At 40.1% G+C, this 19,683-nt stretch overlaps 2 protein-coding genes across 7 annotated transcripts in view; one reads left to right on the top strand and one right to left on the bottom strand.

The window, feature by feature from the left end:
• Positions 1-548: 548 nt before the first annotated feature.
• On the top strand, positions 549-13,205 carry ncln (nicalin). 4 transcript variants are annotated; one of them, XM_037113877.1, is made up of 15 exons: positions 549-962; positions 1,822-2,012; positions 2,789-2,933; positions 3,056-3,150; positions 4,420-4,500; positions 4,773-4,876; positions 5,542-5,630; positions 6,004-6,143; positions 6,456-6,682; positions 7,267-7,354; positions 7,449-7,487; positions 9,068-9,231; positions 9,461-9,514; positions 9,754-9,832; positions 10,890-13,196. In XM_037113877.1, exons 1-15 carry the CDS (start codon positions 788-790, stop codon positions 10,950-10,952), a joined length of 1,734 nt encoding a protein of 577 aa, XP_036969772.1. In that variant the 5' UTR covers positions 549-787; the 3' UTR covers positions 10,953-13,196. The 4 variants fall into 4 exon arrangements, with proteins under 4 accessions (XP_036969772.1, XP_036969774.1, XP_036969773.1 ...); XM_037113879.1 differs by having other exon boundaries at positions 552-962; positions 6,456-6,634; XM_037113878.1 differs by having other exon boundaries at positions 552-962; positions 9,071-9,231.
• Positions 13,206-13,212: 7 nt separating this feature from the next.
• The window catches only part of cers1 (ceramide synthase 1), a 31,026-nt gene continuing 24,555 nt past the window's right edge, over positions 13,213-19,683 (bottom strand). For all 3 annotated transcript variants that reach the window (XM_037113884.1, XM_037113881.1, XM_037113883.1), the window contains one exon: positions 13,213-18,155. In XM_037113884.1, the coding sequence (XP_036969779.1) occupies positions 18,113-18,155 (43 nt within the window). In that variant the 3' untranslated portion in view covers positions 13,213-18,112. The remainder of the gene's footprint in view (positions 18,156-19,683) is intronic.

Here is a 19,683-nt window from a genome sequence, read left to right as displayed (position 1 = left end):
GAGTCATCATAATATTTGACTTATACAGCAAGATCCCTATATTATTTAAATATAAATACCTGACATATGTCAAGAACTGCAAAACACAACAGAGACTGAGATAGAAAGCAATCTATCTACCGATCTACCTAATTTGGTTAAAAAACATATTCTCTGCTGTTGGGGATGAATGATTTTGTACATGGCTGCTGAAAAAAAAACAAAAAAACATTTCGATTGAGATTGCATCAGAAAAAGATCTTCTTCTTAAAAAGTGTCTTGAAATGAAAACAGCTAAGTGTAAGCCTCTACTCATTTGTCTCACCCAAACAGACAAAAATATTATCCACACACACACACACACACACGAACCCAGACAATGTTTTGGCTGGACTTCTATCACGGTTCATTTCTATGGTGTACAGCGCCACCTCATGTAGTAATAATGAATGGCTTTTCAATTATAGCTGTCCTCGAAGATTCCTGAAGGACCGGTGATTCAACTCGGTCTAAAATATGTGATTATAAGATTACTATTTTGAATAAACACGAAATAGCTTTCGTTGAGCAATACACTGCATTGCTATATTTTAGTAAACTGGGCATATTGCTGTATTCGTCGTAACCCCAGTCCAGAGTTACTGGTCGTCCAGCCGCTTGCCTGATCAAAATTATTTGTCAGTTACTCTGGTTGTGGTTTGCGGTTAGCTGGCTAGCTAATCTGGGTCCCTGTCTGTCAGTAGCTCAGAGCCGTGACAGCTGAAAATACTCTTTTATCCGTAGCTGTGTGCTGAATACAATCGCCACGATGTTTGAGGAGGCTAGTGAAGTGTTCGATAACATGTTTAAATCATCGTTTCCCCTCACCTTCATTGTGTTTATCCCCGCGGTGCTGATCCTTGTGTCACCGCTCCCGGCCGAGGCGGCACATGAGTTCACGGTGTACCGCATGCAGCAGTACGACCTGCAGGGACAGCCGTACGGTGAGTCGGTTGATTATCTATTGTATCGCAACGGAATAAATGCAAGCATCACCACATCCGCAGAAATTAGACCGGCATCTAAAGCTAACCCGGGTTAGCAGTGTTGTCGTCCCCGGCTAACGTTAACTTACCCGAAGTAACATTTCAATGACAGCATGCAGGGTAGCACTAGCTTCCTAGCTAGCTGCTAATGTAGCTCTCCTTTGCTAGCAAGCAGCATCAAGCTAGCTCATTTTCTAGAAGCAAATCAAGATTAGAAGCATTTAAATTAACCCTGAGCGTCATTGTTAAGTGTATATCAATTTAATAATCCGTTCCCATGCAAATTTTATCTATATTAATACGTCATTAAGTTATATTAGCAGCATTTCTAGAGATCTTAAACGGGACATACAGAAAACGCAAGCTGTCAGAAATGTTCGCTCCTCATAACAGTTTTTACAATGATAAAATGATGAATGGACGGATTGGTTTACGGGCTTTTAAGATGGCTTGTCGCTGTGAGTAAGTGAGGATTTAACCCCCTAGCTCTAGGAACAGTAAAGCAATGTTTTGCTAAGGAAAAGAAGAAGGATGCTAGTAAAAGCTTCCCGTCTCTTCAGTAAGCAACTAAGATCATGATTATAACCGTGTCAGGTTTGATGTAAATTAGTAAAAGATACCAGAGTTGATAAAGAGATTAACCATTAACCATCCCATTTGTTTTTGGTTTTGTTTTATCTCAGTGTAAATGTGTCACTATAGAAGCAATTGATTCAACTGTGCTCTAATAGATGGATTATCCCTGCCGTTTCCTGTTGACACAAAGACAGAAGTTATTGTATCATGATTATTGATGAAAGTGTCTTTGTACCCTCAGGTACCAGGAATGCCATCCTGAACACAGAGGCTCGTACTGTGGAGGCAGAGGTACTAAGTCGTCGCTGTGTTATCATGCGGCTGGCAGACTTCTCCTATGAAGAGTATCAGAAAGCCCTGCGCCAGTCGGCCGGGGCTGTGGTCATCATCCTGCCCAAGAACATGTCTGCTGTGCCTCAGGACATAGTGCAGGTAATAATAAACAAAATCCTGCAGATCGTTGTCTTGTTCTGGTGAGGCAGCATTTATCTGAAGATGTGATCTACATATAGACAGCTCAAGAAGAAGTAAAAATCCACACAGTTTTTATGCATGGTGCGAGTCAGGAGTAGCATCCCCTATATCTGGCAAGCTTTCTTTGAGGTCATGAAGCAGAGGCACAGCCAAAAGCTTAAGTGTTTGTGGTTGAATATGTTTGCGTTAGGTGTCTTGCTCAAAGGTGCTTAAACCAGAGTGTTCGCCACCCATAGTTTGTTTGATAGCATCATCATCATCTCTGTAATATGTATTTATTTAAGCTTCATAGGGAAAACTGTGACAGAAGACATTCAGCTCGTAATTCTGTTTTTGAGTTGCAACTAAAGTGATTTTCCAATAGATATGACCTGACTAAAGCACACTGAATGGGTTCTGAGTACTTGGTTTTCAAGCTTTATGAGTGGAATGATATGTCTTTCTGGAAAACAGAATACTTGGCACTTGATCAGTTACTCATTTAGTTGCATAACTAATTTCCCATTACAGTAAATTATCGTAGAGACAGATTTTTTGGCCAGGATTCCAGAGGACTGTGTTCATCGATTTGCAGTTTATCTGCAATTTGCCACTGTAGCGATCCTCTATCACCTACATTCCTCTCAAACCATTAGCAATCCTGAACTTGCAGTGTTGAAGAAATCAAATTAGTCCTCCCAGGATGCGTGACATGGCTTACTAACACACTGTTTCCTTTTTTTCATCTTGTGTAGCAGTTCATGGAGCTGGAGCCAGAGATGCTGGCCACTGAGACCATCGTCCCCGTCTACTTCGCCATGGAGGACGATGAGCTGCTGTCCATCTATACCCAAACCCTGACTTCCTCGTCCTCACAGGGATCCTTATCGGCAGCTGAAGGTAAAGAGAGTTATCCGCTCTACACTTGACATATAGGAAAGAAAGCACATGTATAGTGGGAATGAAAATTTAAAAATTCTGCTTGCATGTTTCCTTAATATTTTTTTTTCTATTTTCTGTAGTTCTGCTGCATACAGCCACAGCCAACGGCTTCCAGATGGTCACTAGTGGAGCGCAGAGTAAAGCCATCAGTGACTGGGCCATCACCAGTTTAGAGGTGAGAGACTAAATCATTATTTGAAGATTACTGCATTCAGTTGTTAGTATTATTAGAAAGGCTTGCAGAAGTGTCAGTTTTTGCCAATGATGTAATCTCAGTAGTCCTATTATTATATGATTATTCATCCTAATTATGTTGGCTTTTAAGGCTCTTTGTAAGACCTAACTTGAAAAGGAAACAAAGAATAGAGTCGCAGTTTCATAAATGCCCTCAGAACATAGGTTTGCAGGGTGATATTACGGTAACATTAGGTAGGAAAGTGGCTTGATGGTTAGGACTGTTGGTTTTTCCTCTGTCTCAGTCTTATCTGTGTGAGCTTAAGTTAGAGGAGTTTTCCTCTCGGTGCTAGATCCAGCTTCTCACACTGGTCTCCACCTGTTGCCAAAGCAAGCACTGTAAACTGGGGCATTGATTACTGAACTTGTAATCTTGTTTTGTGGCTTTTAGCCCAGGAAATATAGCATTTTTTTTATTTACCATAAACATTATGGGTAGGCTTTGTTTACAAAAAAGGGTTTCACAAATGAGCTACGTCTTCAAATGATCAAGTATCAACTTGTTTGGTCGATTCTTCTGGAACCTGTAAGTATAACCGTCAGCCTTGTGTTACCAGGTGAGGGAGGTGTTGTTTGTTCTCTGCAAGTGGGTGGCCACAAATCCTCTAGATGGATTTACACTGACTGTCAATCCCGGTGGCCAAACATGAGTTACAATGGTCAGTGCTAACCTTTTTTTCCTGCACTCTGAAGGTCAAATTTGTATTAAAATTATGGCAACAAAAGAGTCTTCCAGCCTCAACAAGGAAATTATTGATGCTCAGTTGATCGTTCTTTAACCGGTTTTATTTGGTCTTGACAGGTATTGATGATCCCTTATGATGTTTCTTTTCTTTGATTTTTTTTGTTAGGGTTTATGAAAAGATTTGGACAGCTTTGATCGTTGTTGATGATAAATTTAGATCAAAACAAGTTGAGTCCGAAAGGAAGCAAAACAAAGCAGGCGTGAAGAGTTAGTTCAGGACTTTCTTATCTAAGCTTTGTTTTAAAACCAGAAGGAAAAAGTGGCTTAGTCACACTGCAGAGGGGATTAGAAGACGGAGTGATGTTTTTCGCAGCGATTTGTGGTCAGGAGGTCGACTGTGACTGTAACCCACTGCAGCTCTGCACTTTCAAGCTGCCAGCCTCAAGTTTAAAAGCTGAGTCTAATGCTTTAGATATACTGTGTGATTTAATTTATCAACGGCTTTGGTTTTTTTTTTGTCACCAGGGCCGTCTGGCTGGAGTTGGAGGAGAGGATCTGCCTACTATTGTCGTGGTTGCTCACTACGACTCCTTCGGTGTTGCTCCAGTATGTTTGCTGCTTCTTTTTTTCCTACAAATAAACCCAGACTCTTTCAAAACTTACAGGAAATTTAGCAGCTGAAGAAATATTTTGTCTGCAAATATCTGTAGGATTTGACACATTATTTTAGTCTCCACGTTGATTAGCATGAGTTTAAAAACGTTGCACATAAACGGGCAACACAACTTTCAATAAAAAGAGATCATGCAGGGAAAGTGATCTAACTGTGTGTGTGTGTGTGTGTGTGTGTGTGTGTGCGTGTGCGTGTGCGTGCGCAGTGGCTGTCGTATGGCGCAGACTCAAATGGTAGTGGAGTGTCCATGTTACTAGAGCTGGCTCGTCTCTTCTCGAAACTTTACACCTACAAGAGGACACACGCTGGGTAAGTAATGATGCCAGCACTCACATTAAGACTGGATCATTCATGAGCTTCAAATAGCTGCCGGTCAGTTTGAACATCTTTAGCTGCATCAGAGGCAAACCACTATATCCAGTTATTTTTGCACAGTGACGTCAGTGGAGACGCCTCAGTGAAGCTCTCTGCTGCACACTCACTGTAATGTCTTGTGCTGTATATGAGATGAAATCTAGAACAACTATTGATTGCTGACCTGAGTGGTTCGTCTGAACATCAGATAAAGTCTATTTTTTTATGTCTATCACATTTATTGTAGTTAGAGTCATTCTCCAAATGCTTCCTGAGAAACTATATTGAACATTATCTGTGCACTCTGCTAGCAGGAAGAATCACATCCGACTGTGTTAAACACTTGAAAGCGTTCAGTGATATAGTACAGGCTCGTTCTTGTCTAAATGTACTTGATAGTAGCTGAGTGGAAGGACTTGCTTCTTAAACAAAGTGGTAAATAGTGGAGTAATGGACTTTACTGTAAATTCTCAATGTCATGTGTGCAGGTTTTGAAGTGGCTTCTCATTTGATTCGTCCATTAATAATAACACTAGTGTTTTATGCATCTTAGTATCACATATCCATCTCCATCAGGTGATCTCCCTCATAGGTTTGACACAGCGTTGTTGTGTTTTCAGGTACAACCTGCTGTTCTTTGTATCCGGTGGGGGAAAGTTTAACTACCAGGGCACCAAACGTTGGCTGGAGGACAATCTGGACCATACGGGTAGGACGCAACAAAACAAATCTGATATGACTTTATTCACATTCTGGAGTGCCTCGTCTTATTGTTGTTCTCTGCTCCACTGATAGAGAGCGAGAGTTGCTAAAGTTAGTTTAGAAAAGAAGACTACTAACATAAACTAAAGGCCAACCTCAAGCACAACACAGATGTTCCAAAGAGTCCCTTTTAAAAGTAAAAATAAATAAATAGATACTTTAGAATACACAACAAAACAAAGACAGACTGTTATGCTCTATGGATATTTGGATGCATGTTTAACCTGCTGAGTGTCCTTTTTTCTTACCTTCTTTTTTATATATATAATTCATCATGAACCTCTCCCTTTCATTTCACCTTTCCCTCCCTTTCTTTATAGACTCCAGTCTGCTGCAGGACAACGTAGCCTTTGTGTTGTGTCTGGACACTCTGGGGAACGGAGACTCTCTGCACCTCCATGTGTCCAAACCTCCCAAAGAGGGATCTCCACAGTATTCTCTGCTCAAGGAGCTGGAGATGGTAAGAACCCCTGAAGTTACTGAATCTTACACTACAAACCATGACAAAACAAAGATGCAATAGATATATAGGGTTCTTTCTATAATCTCATTATTTATATAGAAATGTAAATGGCAGCGTTAATCGTTAATTTCTAGTATTGAGAAATATCTGCATGTCAGATCAGGTTTTTGAGATGCCTTTGGCCTAGAGCTTTCACCTTTTTCTTTTCTGAGTTCTCCTCAAGCTTTTTCTCATATCAACAATTTGAAATGATTTTTCACTACGTTCACTCCTAATCCCAGATGATATGTCCCTGTCATTTTCTCTCAGGTGGTTGCGAGTCAGTACCCAGAGGTCAAGTTCTCGATGGTCCACAAGAAAATCAACCTGGCAGATGACATGCTGGCCTGGGAGCACGAGCGCTTCGGGATCCGCCGGCTGCCGGCCTTCACGTTGTCCCACCTGCCCTCCCACCGCCTGGCTCAGCGCTCCAGCATCATGGACGTGCGGTCAGTGTCCCCCTCCTCTCGCCACGGAGCGGGAGAGCCCCCTGCTGGGTGGGTTCATTACTGCAAGTCTCTGAATCACCGCAAGAAAAGAGTTTCCATTGTAGCTACTGGTCATATCCATTCATGTCGTCAGTGTTTTGATAGACCCATTTCCTCCCCTCCTCCTCTGACCCACTTTGCTCCTTCACATCACGTTAAATCCCTGGGTACACCTCGATCGGAGCATAGTTTTACATTATTCATGACTGTATTTATGCCCTTTGTCAGATGTGGAGCGAGCTTGTGAGGTCTCGGATTTGATCCCCCCCCGAGTGTGACTGAGGCAGTAACACCCTCTCCCCTCCACTCTTCTTGATCTCATACCGCTCCTGTAGCCATCCATCTCCTCTCACTGCCTGTTAGTAAACCATTTATCTCCTCTGTGTTACAGTTTCACACTTGACCTGTCAGTTGATGTGATATGTGCACAGTCTTCTGTTCTCCTGCATTTCAGCCCACCTGTGTGGAAAACAGAGGCTGTGTTATCGGTTTCTCCTCTCTACCTCGTGTTGCTCAGGGTTTCTGGTTTCTCTCCTGATGTTTTTGCAGTTTTTGTCTCTAACTGTCGGCACGCTTTTGTTTATGTCTTACAGGCCTCATGTAGATGTTAAGAAACTCGGCAGGAACACCAAGGTGGTAGCAGAAGCACTGGCCAGAGTCATTTATAACCTCACTGAAAAGGTAGACACACAGTTGCAGAAAATGTATTGACACTAGACACTATGTCTGCTTTATGCCTGTGATGTGACATTGTTGTTGTTCCTGCTCTACCCAGGGGGCTCCTGGAGACCTGCAGATCTTCACTGAGCAAATGGTGAGTCACTTTAACTCAACTGCTCTTAATCTTGAGTCTGATGGCCCATTAACACCTCCTCTGTGATGCAGGTTAAACGCACAGTTGCAGAAATGAATCTCTGCGACGGAGAAAACAACCAGATATTAACCTGTCTCATCTGATTCATACAGATGAATCCTGATGTGACAGGAAAGCAGATTCAGTAGATCTGTGGCAATGACGAAAAATGTATAAATGTATGAAAAAACAAGAAAAACTAAAGGGGTGTATAACATACCACTGACTCATCTGTCCACAGAGGTGACGACCAACAGTTAAATTCTAATCTTGTCACTAACCCACTGAAATATTAAGATTAATATCAGAGATATTGTTTTAATGCTCCATCTTCAAACAGCTTTCACTAAATCAAAAAGTGAGCTCAGTATTACTCTGAAACTGTTGGCCTCATTTAAATTAATACATGTATTTTGTATGGCTGAAAAACACACTGACTCACGTGGTACAATATTTATGATGAATGACAAATGAAGTTCTAATGAGGGCACATTGGTAAGTTAATACTAACCCGAACATTGTGGCAACAGTTGACCTCTGTTTCTGCTGTTTTTATCAGGACAAAATTTGTGTCAATATTCTGACTACTTTACATTTTATTTTGTACAATTTTTCTGTGACCAAAAAACTCTTAAAAATGATTTTTTTCTCCTGGGTTTATGACTTAGAAACACTTGCGAAATTTCCTTCTTTTTGTTTTTGACAATACTAATTTCAGCCACAAGAGGTTGTAATGCACCACTACACTGTGTTCAAAATAGGACCAGACTTCAGGTTTGCTTCCTGGGAAGTCTTATTTTCTCCATGAACTCCTAAGAAAAGGTGTATACATTGTATGTTTGCAGGTTATGTATAGAACTTGCATGGAGAATTTTCAGAACATGGATAATGGTTCACCTCGTCTTCTTGGAATCAGTGTTTTGTTACCCAAGTTCCCACTTGCCACAGGGCTTCTGCAAAACAGATTTTGCCTTATGAAAACAAGGAGAACGCTGGTGGTCTAAGGAGCGCTTTTCATGAATGTAGGTATCAAAAACTAGGTGCTCTTTTGATCCAAGGACATGAAACCAAAGAAGAGAGAGGTCAGACTTGTGCTCTGCTTTGTGATCAATAAATCATGATTCAACAACACCAAGTATCTGCTTTGAAAAAGTAAAAACCCTTCAAGAAACTAAGGCATTGTGCTGTAGTGTTTCAACTCAGTCTTTGTTGGGGCGCATAAAACCAAAGGAGCAGCTCATGTGTAAGTGCATGAAGGCTGGGGTGAGCTGCTTATTACACATGCAATGTGTTCTTAATAAGGTGCATTCTTACAAGGACTCTTTAGAATAAGGAAATTCATCACAGTACCATCAAACAATCACAACCAATTACATAGAAAGAAACACGACTCCTCAGTGATAGGCTATAGCTTTACTGGATCCCGTCCGGCCTGTCAGACTCTGGTGGTTATTTTGTGTGTAGCTTTATGGCCTCTGATGTTGGTGCGCTCCTGCTGCACTTCACACCTCTGTCATGATGCAGTTCCCTCTTCTCGTCAGCAGGTTCAGGAGGACCAGTTATCAGCAGTGGTAGACTGGCTCACAGCGCAGCCCCGAGCCGCTCAGCTGGTGGACAAAGACAGCAGTGTGGTGTCCACTCTGGAGTATCACCTCGGACACTACCTCAAGGATGTCAAGAGACACTACGTCAAAGCTGACAAAAGGTAAAGAAAACTTTGGAGACAGACAGAAAAAGATGATCCATGCAGTTTTTTTCTTTTTCCTTTTAACTATAGATCTTTTGTTTATAGTGTGATTTACATGCAGTAGAGGGATTTCCTGAACAGTACATTTCCAGAAACGACAGATCTAGTATATATTATTGTACGCGGTCATCTTTCTACTTTTATTCTTCATGTGATGGTAAAAAGTGTTTATATCTCTTGTCATCAGGGATCCAGAGTTTGTATTCTACGACCAGCTGAAGCAGACAATGAATGCCTACAGGTGCGTTTAATGAGCTCCTCTAAGATGCTTCACAGCACTTCATACTCATCAACCGTAGCTTTGTACTGTCTGTAAAGGTGTACGGCCATCTCGATTACTTTCAGTATCTCTTTTGTCACACTTTTCACACACTACTAGTTAAATATGTAATCACAAAGGATACATTTTGCCTGTTTTGTTCCTTGAATAATGATTTTTCTCTTGTGTATTTCTCTCTGTTTCACACTGATGATTCTCAGAGTAAAGCCTGCTATTTTTGACTTGTTGCTGGCCGTCTGCATCGCAGCGTACTTAGGGATGATGTATCTGGCCATCCAGGTGAGTCACTGTGTTCATGCAGTAATCTGTAGTGACACTTTCACACATGCACTCCATCCCATAAAAGACATGTATGCAATTGGTCAGTATTACTTCTTTAAAGTGGAACTATGTAGATTTGGAAAACAAAATTCAAACTCTGAATTTAAATATTTACAATGTTAATGAGGTAATAATACAATAATTCGGAATTAATTATTATTTCTCTAAGTGGAAAAAAAGCTGTTGTCAGAGAATATAGAATAAGGTCCCAGAACACTGTTTGAAGCTAAAAAGGTGGCAGGGTCTGCCACATATACACAATAACAGTAAGTTAAACAGTATGAAATTGTGTTGTCCTTTAAGGTTAGTTTGTTTATCGGGAAAATGAATGTTTATTTAATGTGTTTAGATCTTTCTGTTGTGATTAAAATGTATTTCCCAAAACTACATTGTGCTCTTTTTCAAAAGGCAATAATCAGTATTTTACAAACCCATATTAGTAGCTCCACTCAGGTGTACAAACCTTTACAGTGAGTTTCATTTTGTTGTTTAAGTGTCCACTCTCTGAATTAACTCCCACGGCTTTCATTGTGTCTGTTTTGACTGCAGCAGGAAGTGGTTTTCTGTTAAAAACAAGCTCTAAAACCCCCTGTGCACCAGGCACCAAATGACAGGCCGACACAATTAGCGACTACCTGGTACAGAGATGAGCAATAGGTAATTGAAATAATGCACAGCAGCATGTGGGCACATAATTAGATGAGACCTTGTGTTGTGTCATTTTTGTGTGCTTTGGCACATATGTGCATTATTTCGGTATTACAATAAATGTTCATCCTGATAAGGACATTTATAAGGGAGTTTCAGTAAAGAGAAGAGGAGGCAAACATCCCTTCATGCTCACGATAGCTGTTAATTTACAGCAGTGAGTCTAAAATCGATCACTGAGGGCGCCTGTGAGAGAACTAAAGAATGAATCATATTAATGATGGAGAAAGTGAGTGTGTAGATGTTGTCTGGAACCATGAAATGATCACTGATTCTTCTATTGTGGACCTTTATTTTTTTCTTACAGAACTTCGGAGTCCTGTACAGTGTTGTCCGTAGAATCACCCAGCCCAAGACAAAGGTCCATTAAGCCGTACGACCCCCCCCGATCTTACTCTTCTCTCCTCAAATCAAAAAACTTTAGCCAGTAAGAACACAGAAGCTGGGCTGAGCTGCTGTTCTCGTGATGGTTTTCAAACCAGCAGAATCCGTTTCCTTCATCCTGCTCCACAAACTATGATGTCAGATCCTGTCCTGCTGCCAACTTTATCCATTTGGTCTCACGGACCAGAATAATCAGGAATCATTTTTCACTCTCCCTGTCTTCACGAACACAGATGTCTTGTCATTCATGTACGATAATCCCAAATATTTGATAGTTATTTGATTTTTGTTAAGGATATAAAGCATTTGTCTGCACCTCTGAGATCTACCTATGATTAAGTGAGAGTTTGTGGTGTTGCTGTACCACTGGTCGCTCCTCATTCCTCCTCTCAGTATATACCGTTCGAGTGATCATTCTGCCAAACTGACGTCACGTGTTGTTTCAGGCAGCTACAGGGAGAAACTGACCACACAGAGTTTAGCCCAGAATTTCTTAAATCGAGAGATGTGTTCACCAAACTTACTGTTAAAGGGATGCGTTCACATTTTTTTCAGGCAGCCTTAACGTAACACTCGTTCCCATGAAAGTGTTAAATTGTTGGCCACTGTAATTATCCTTTTTCTCCTCACAGCTCCAAAAACACCTGATATTTAGCTGAAGATGCATTAAAAAGGATGATTGAAGATGCCCACATGGCTCACACTTGAGCTTCATTTTAACTTCAGAATACAGCAGTTTTTCTCCTTTGGCCTGTGACTGAAGATTATTTTCATCAGCAAATGATCTGTTGTTCAGTTTTTTTGATTTATTGATCCATTGCTTCAACCTGAAAATGTCAGAAAACGGAGTGTAGGCGTTTAAATTGCATTTTTCGACCTAAAGGTAAATAAATATGAAAGGTAACAAATCACTTAAAAGGAAAAAACAGAAAAAAAGCTGGGTCCACAAAGTGTCTATTTGATTATCAAACATTTGACCACTGACATTCTATTAGCCTGATATTATTAGTGTAGTTGTGTCATTGGTAAAGAGACAATTTATAATCAGTGACCAATAACTTTCACTGCACATATGGGCACGTGATTATTGTGATGAGACAGACTTGGGGGTGAAAAAATGTAAACCTATTCTTTGAACGCTCAGTGAAAAGACTCCTGACACAAACATCGTTTACAAATAAGACGAGTTGTCTGAAATGTGAAGTAGTGTTTAGATAATCCTGATTCCATTGCCTTGGTAGTGAAAATATTGAAAGAAACATTCAAGTCCTTGCCAAATAATTATTGTATGTACTAATCTTCCCCCTTTCCTCCCATTTAATATATAATGGTTATAGAAATTTAAAGCAGATTCCATCTTTTTCCTTCTTGCTTCGTGTGTTACGTTTTTCTGTAGTCGAGATTTGATTCCTGTTGCTGTGAGACCTGGTGTGTCTTATTTTTAACACTCAAGTCTTTTTTTTTTTTTAAATCTTAAATTGATTAAAAAAAAAAAAGTCATGCTGGTGAAGTATCTCAAAGCTTGTGTTTTAAAAGGTCACATGCAACAAACATGTTTTTTGTCTAATCGGAGCACATGTGTGTAAAGTATGTACGAGTACAAAGTGCAACACATCATGGCGAGATAAAGCTTCCCCCCTTTACTCCTCTTTATCAGTAGAAAACGTGCTGAATTTCACCTTTTGCTGACTGTAGCAATAATGTGATTGACTTAATCAGACTTTTAAAGCCTTGTTGAGATTGCGGGTCAAGAGAGCACTGCAGTATTTATACACTGGATGTCTTTAAAATGGGCAGTAACAAAGGGTGTTGGATTAAAGGGGCTAAATATATTAAACACACCTAGAATATGAATTTCATGTGTGTAAAGTTAATACTGCAGCGTTTCCTTGACCTTGACCTTCTCTCTGCCCTGGTCTTGCCTTGTTGTGGGTGAATGGTGTTTATTTGACTTTTTGTATTTTCCATGTGTAACTGCATGACTCCTGACCACTCCCCGACCCCCGTCACCATGCTTACAATGGTGAGACTCTTTTTTTTATTTACCAACACGAGGGAAATACTGTGTGGAACATATGACTTTTTAATTTATTGAAGCAGTCAGTTTTCATTCGTGCACTGAAATGGACTCTCCTCTGGTCTGAACTCTGTTTCACCTCATCCACAACACTTGATCTTTGCAAGGAAAATGATATCAATTGTGATTAAATAAAGATTAAATTAAAGGAAATCACACGGAGAACGTCTCTTGTTTACTGAACATGTTTTATTTTATGGGAAAAAAATGAAACAATAACATTGGCTGAATGGTATTAAAATTGCATTACAAAAGAGCAAGTACGTGTCTTTATCAAGTTGTCAAATTCACTTTGAAAAAAATGGGGCAATTTGTATCGCTTACAGCACGTATTAATGGTCCAAAAAACATGTATCATTAAAATACACCTTCAATTAATGAGTTTTAGTTACTAATTCTTTCCACAAAGTCATAAAAATTCCCCAATTCTCCCTTTTGCTTTTTCTAATTTTGATCTACTAATGAACAATAAAAATAATACTAATAAATTACAGTGCAATTTATAAGAAATACCTGCGGGGCTTTTCTGCCCGTCCTTCTCCACTAGCTCTACTCTTCACTCGTCACCAACTCCCACAAACACCCACTCATTAACTGGGTGGACATTTTGGCACAATCAAACCATTCGTGAAGATACTTTGTGTCATGATGGAGCGAAGCCTGCGAGTCAGTTCAGGGAGACAACTCACAAGTCATGTTCAGTACTGAGCAATCTGATAAACAGCCTTGGAAATGCAGTGTTCCTGTCAGTGCTCATCTTATTGCCACTCCCTGATCCTGTTTGACCACTTTTAATGTATGTAAATGAGGAGTGACAAGGTCAAAGCCTGGACATCAAACTGACCTGCACAGCAACTCATTACAGTAGAGGCTAGTGAATGCTTTACAAGTGTCCCAACTCAGTTTATAAACACTGCTACTTTTCTTGTCACTCCACAGATTTCCAATTGTTGACAGTAATGTATGGAAATAGGGAGTGACAAGGTCGGAGCCGAGACACCAACTATATCCCATACTGTACTCATTACACAACTAATCCAGTGAAGCCTTGAAATACTCCTGCTCAGTTTATTATACAATTGCTTCTTTAATGGTCACTCCCTAAATGTCTACGTATTGATCATGATCTATGGAAAAAGGGAGTGACAATGTCAGAGCCTAGACACCAAATATATCCTGCAGGGTACTAGACACGGCACAATTCTAGTGAAGCCTTTAAAATGTTCCTACTCATTTAAGAATCCCATGAATTCTGTGGATCACACCATATGGAAAAGGTGAGTGACAAAGTCACAGCCTAGACACCATTTATATCCTATACTATACTTGTCACAGTACAACTAGAGTGAAGCCTTTGAAATGGGTTAGCCTGCTTGGTTTATGAATACTGCTTTTCTTATCGCCACTCTGTATATTTCTATGTGGTTGTAATGCATGGAAATAGGGAGTGACAAGGTCAGAGCCTAGACACCACATGTCATGCTCTAAGCTCTGCAACACAAATCCACTGCTGCTTTGAACATTTTCTCGCTCAGTTTCTAAACGCTGCTTTTCCTACGGAACCTGGGAGTGACAAAGTCAGAGCTTAGACACTGAATGTGTGGATTCTCTTCCATCACAACACAAATCCAGCGCAGCTTTTGCAATGAGGCAGCTGCAGCAATGATGCTTACTAATTAGTTTGCACTTTTTAATTTTACTGTCGCTCCCCCTTATTTGTATGGGCCGAATTTAATAACAGGAAGTGACGAGTGCAGTCAGCACACCGTACATAATATCACACTCAACTCAGTACACAAATCCACTGGAGACTTTGTAATAATGTGGCCCCATCAATGCTGATGCTGTGCTGATTAGTTTGCAAACGCTGTTTCATCAAATTGTCATCACTCCTCATCTTCTCTGAGCTGATTTCAATGCGAATGCAATCAAGTAGTGTTGCGCCTACTGATGCCATGTGAATTTGCAAACACTGCCTCAACCGTCTTATCATCACTCCCTGATCTCCTGTGTGCTGATCTTGGTGTATGCAAATGGGGAGTGACGAGGTTAGAGCCGAGGCTGTACACTCACTTACATTTTGTTCTGGATGAGTTATCTGACTGAACTGAGCATCACATGCAGCCAACAACGTAAACCAAATATGACCTGAACTATTGGTTGTATCTAAAGTTTAAATAAGAGTCAGCCAAATCCATACAGAAAGAAATATAAAGTGACAATCTTAAAATGTTCTTCCTTCCATTTTCGGTTAGTTTAGTCCCTTCTGGGTGCCAGTTAGGGGTGGGCGACATGGATGAAATCCTCTTGAGATACATGATTGAACATAATACACGTGGTGGTATAATGTATTTGCTGATAAATCAGTTGAGTTGAGGGTCATCTGGTGAACACATGGTAGTTCCCACAGTTGTTTCTGGGATAATCAATTCATCGAATAACTAAAAAGAAAAGATGTTACAAGGATACACAGTATGGTGTAAACCGTACAGCAAATTCAAATTGTATGATTGTACATTTCATCATATCGTCCACCCCTAGTAGTCATTATTCACTCGGATATCACAGCACGGGACTGTTTATAGTATGACACAGTGGGAGAGAGGTGGAAAGCTTGAAGGTGCACCTTTAGCACACAGTACCATACCAGACCTGAGGGAAGAGTCACAACTTATTCAGATCACAGGTCTTTGTGGGTTAACTACAAACTTCCCTTCCCATCATCTGTCATCATACAACAAAAACATCAGCAAACTATGGATAATCTAGTCTGAAAGTTGTGCAGGGATGGACCCTGGAGGTCATTTCCTGCTATATCAGCATGCTAGTAAAACCAGTCAGCTACAGGACTCTGAATGTCTGATATAAAACACACAGTAACATGTTTGATAGGTCATGTTACTTACAGTACAGATGTATAACAACCACGGTCAAATGAGTGAGAGCCAGCATTCAGATTAAAAGGAAGAGATCTGAGACTAAATCAAGATGTAGATGAACAAAATGACTCTCCCTGGTCCCTGGAAACATCTGATCTGAGCAGACAATCGCCAACTCATAAACAGCAGAATAAAAACAACACAACTGGAATACCAACAGTGCTCTCAGAGGAAAAACAATAAACAGCAGCAATTCCAAAACAAAACAAAAAAAACAACAATAATAATAACCTGATCTACAGCAATAATAGTGATAGTTTAATGTAAATTAAAAAGGTTTGTTTGAACTTCCCCCAAGTGTACACGAGGGAATTGTGGAAGACAAACAGACAAACTACAACAAACTTCTGTTATGGACAGACGACATCTGCGGCCTGCTCCAGCAGCACAAGCATGCTGTTCATCGAAACAAGAGCTTGAATTTGATCGAGACGGTAGGAAGATTAGAAACATCCCTTGTTTTATACATGTGCAGCAGCTGTTCCCACTAACACACACAGTGAACCAGTGAGATCCATTGAAACCAGTCCCTTTTAACCATAGCTTAATTCAGTGTGTTCAAATTACAGATGACACCAACAATTTTGCTCTAAGTGGGATTTCCAGGACACGTCAGACTTTGACTCATGCCACATGAACGTTTATCACTCACTGGTTTGTTTGTGTTTCTAGGACAACACCATGTATGTTCAGTGATCACGACTGCTCCAAAGAAAAAAAAAAAAAAGATCACTTTTAGGACATTAATAAAGATGTTATGATTACATGTTGAGAGGATTTTCTTTTTCAATGTTTGTTTGTAAGACAATTTCATAGCATATCTCCAAAATCATTCGATGTCATGCATTCCTGAATACCATAATGTGTGCATACATGTTTTTATCATACTGATTTTTATCTTTACACAAGTTCTGGGCTATTGTTCCAATTATCTGTGAACCTGATAGCCGCCACCACCCACGAACTGCTTTAAAAATGTTATTCAAATTCATACCGTTTAAACAAATTAAATAATAAGGATGAAACTGAAACCCAGTCAATCAATTCTCGCTATTTGCTGTCATTAAACCAGCAATCAGCTTGTATGCCTTCATGTCAGTGCAGCAACAGATGTTTGCGACACACAAAGACAAAAAAAAAAAACGTAAAATAAAATAAAAAGCTTTTTCTATACAAGAATGCCAAGTGACTATTCCCAATATCTGTTGATCATCAGTACAAGAGATAAAAAGATAAAAGAAATGAAACTGAGAGGTGAAATGTTGTGAAAGGAAGGATTTCTAATGAAAAGATTCAGCTACATCCATACTCTCCACATCCTGAAACACCCAAACGCACAAACATAGCTACACACACCAATGTGGGTTCTCAATTCAAACTAATGGACGCAGGGTGGGCCAGAGCTGTGCGGTCACCACCACTGACTTGTGCAATGATATGAAAATCAATACATGTGGTGAAACAGTACCAGACAATGCCGGGCAGGCTCTCATGAGAGCAATACTGAAAACAGCAACGCAGTGTTTCCCATTTGAATCAAGTTTTTCTTTTTAGCCTTTTTCTCTTCATGTCTGGAGTCAAAGAGGATGGACGGAGGATGGCGGGAGTAAAAGGGGGAAAGGAAGTTAGTAGGAAAACATATTTCACTGACAGCAAACACAGCTCACCCTTATTGTTTACTAAAGGTTACTGTAGGTCTAAACGTCTACCTGCCTACACCTTTTCCTTGTGTGGGTGCTGCGGCGCTGTTCAGGGCGATGCTGATGATTATGACACCCTGTACCACTGCACATGAAAATCCCACTCCAACTCTCGCTCAAACTGGTTTGTTTTCTATTCAATCTATCAAATGTAAAGTTAGCAACAATAAGACAAAATGTCACCTGAAATAACATTCACAGTGCTCTAATAAAAACAAAACTGAAAACAAAACGACAGTGATGAAATGAAATGTTCTAAACAAATAAAATGAATAAAAACACATCGTGGCCTATCTTGCTATTTTCCTTCCTTTTTCTTTTTGTGACACTCTTCCCTTCAGCCACCTTTTTAGCATGAGCCGTCCAAGTAGGGCGTCTTGTCTTGCTTGTACTTGTAGCCTAGTGCCAGGTGGTGGCGACGGAGAGCCTGTTATAGATGCTTGTCCTTGGTGATCCCATTCTGCACGTGCTTCCTGCAAAGAGAGACAATGGAGGGTCAGGACACTGAGAGCATAGGAGTCCCGGACAGGACTGAAAAGGAGAGAATACACATGTCAGGTGAGGTGATCAGCAGATGTGAGGCATTAGCAGGCGGAGAGGATATCAGCAGGGTTCAAGGCCGGGCAGATAAGGAGTGCCACATAATCACATCTCCTTATGGTCTCAGGCTCTTTGATCCTATCTACCTGTGAGGGCCACTAGTTACACAAGCTCAGTGTGAGAGCTGCTCTTTCTGCCTCTGCTCCTGCCTTCAGGAGAGGAGAAAGTACCAAAGGGAATACATTCTGATCCTGTTTAAGTTACCAAAGCTTATACAGCCTCATATGACTTCTGTAAATATTCCAATCTAATAGAAAAGTGATTTGGGACTTTGGGAGTTTCAGGGTATTCCAAAGGGTCAGTGGTCAAAGGCTGCCATGATAATCAGCAGATGATAGAAGTACACACGACAGCCAGCCAGGGAGCTAAAGGCAGCACCTCAGATAAAGATGGATGAATCCATTAACTTCAGATAAAAGCATGAAAAACATCGGTTTTAGTCAAGTTAGCAGTTTCTGGTTTAAAACTTTCAACATATTAACATGTTCAAGGGGGACACTATTATGCAATACAATGGCTTCTTGCATACTAAAGCGCCACTGATGAAAAGAAACTATTTGTAAATTCCCTCAATGTTCTCCTCAGTATCCTCTTATAGAGGTAAGATTTACATAATAACCACACAGACGTGTAAACAGAGGACGCACACTTGTCCACCAGCTGCAATATCTGACTACAAAATCAATTCACTACTGTACCACAACTCACCAGAACAAAACATTAAGATAATGTATTTTATAAAGTACTTTGTGTGACTTTGTGCATTTAAGCTGTGGTAACACTGATGGAAAAACCATGACTAAGAGGTATCAAACCTAATAGCTCAACAAAATATGTTGCAGCTGTCTTTGCAATTTTAGGGCAAGTTCACTCTAAATCAAAATTACGTCATTATCTTCTCACCTCCACATGAATGGAATGTCAAGTGAGGTATAGAAACATATATATACATACATATACACATATATACGTGTGTGTACATATATATATATATATATATATATATATATATATATATATATATATATATATATATATATATATATATATATATATATGGGGGAGAGCATTAATTCATGAACATTATTATACTATCATATATGGTATTATTATACCCGATCTATACCGAAAAATATGCATTAGCCGGGCTATCAGCCGCTATCATTTCCACAGCCTCAGCTGTGCCTTTTGTTCTGTGCCAGTTAGCAAATGCTAGCATGCTAGCACATTAAAATAAGGTAAACATCACACCTGTTCAACATCAGCATGTTGAGCATGTTAGCATGCTGATGTAAGCATTTAGCTCCAAGCACTGCTGTGCACACGTATAGCCTCACAGAGCTGCTAGCATAGCTGGAGACCTTCAGCTCTGGTTTCTCAGAATACTGCAACAGGCCTTCT

Source organism: Acanthopagrus latus, chromosome 11 (genome assembly GCF_904848185.1).
Source record: "Acanthopagrus latus isolate v.2019 chromosome 11, fAcaLat1.1, whole genome shotgun sequence".
Taxonomy (NCBI): domain Eukaryota; kingdom Metazoa; phylum Chordata; class Actinopteri; order Spariformes; family Sparidae; genus Acanthopagrus; species Acanthopagrus latus.
The sequence above is the reverse complement of the archived record's forward strand: the minus strand, read 5'-3'. Positions and strand labels throughout refer to the sequence as shown.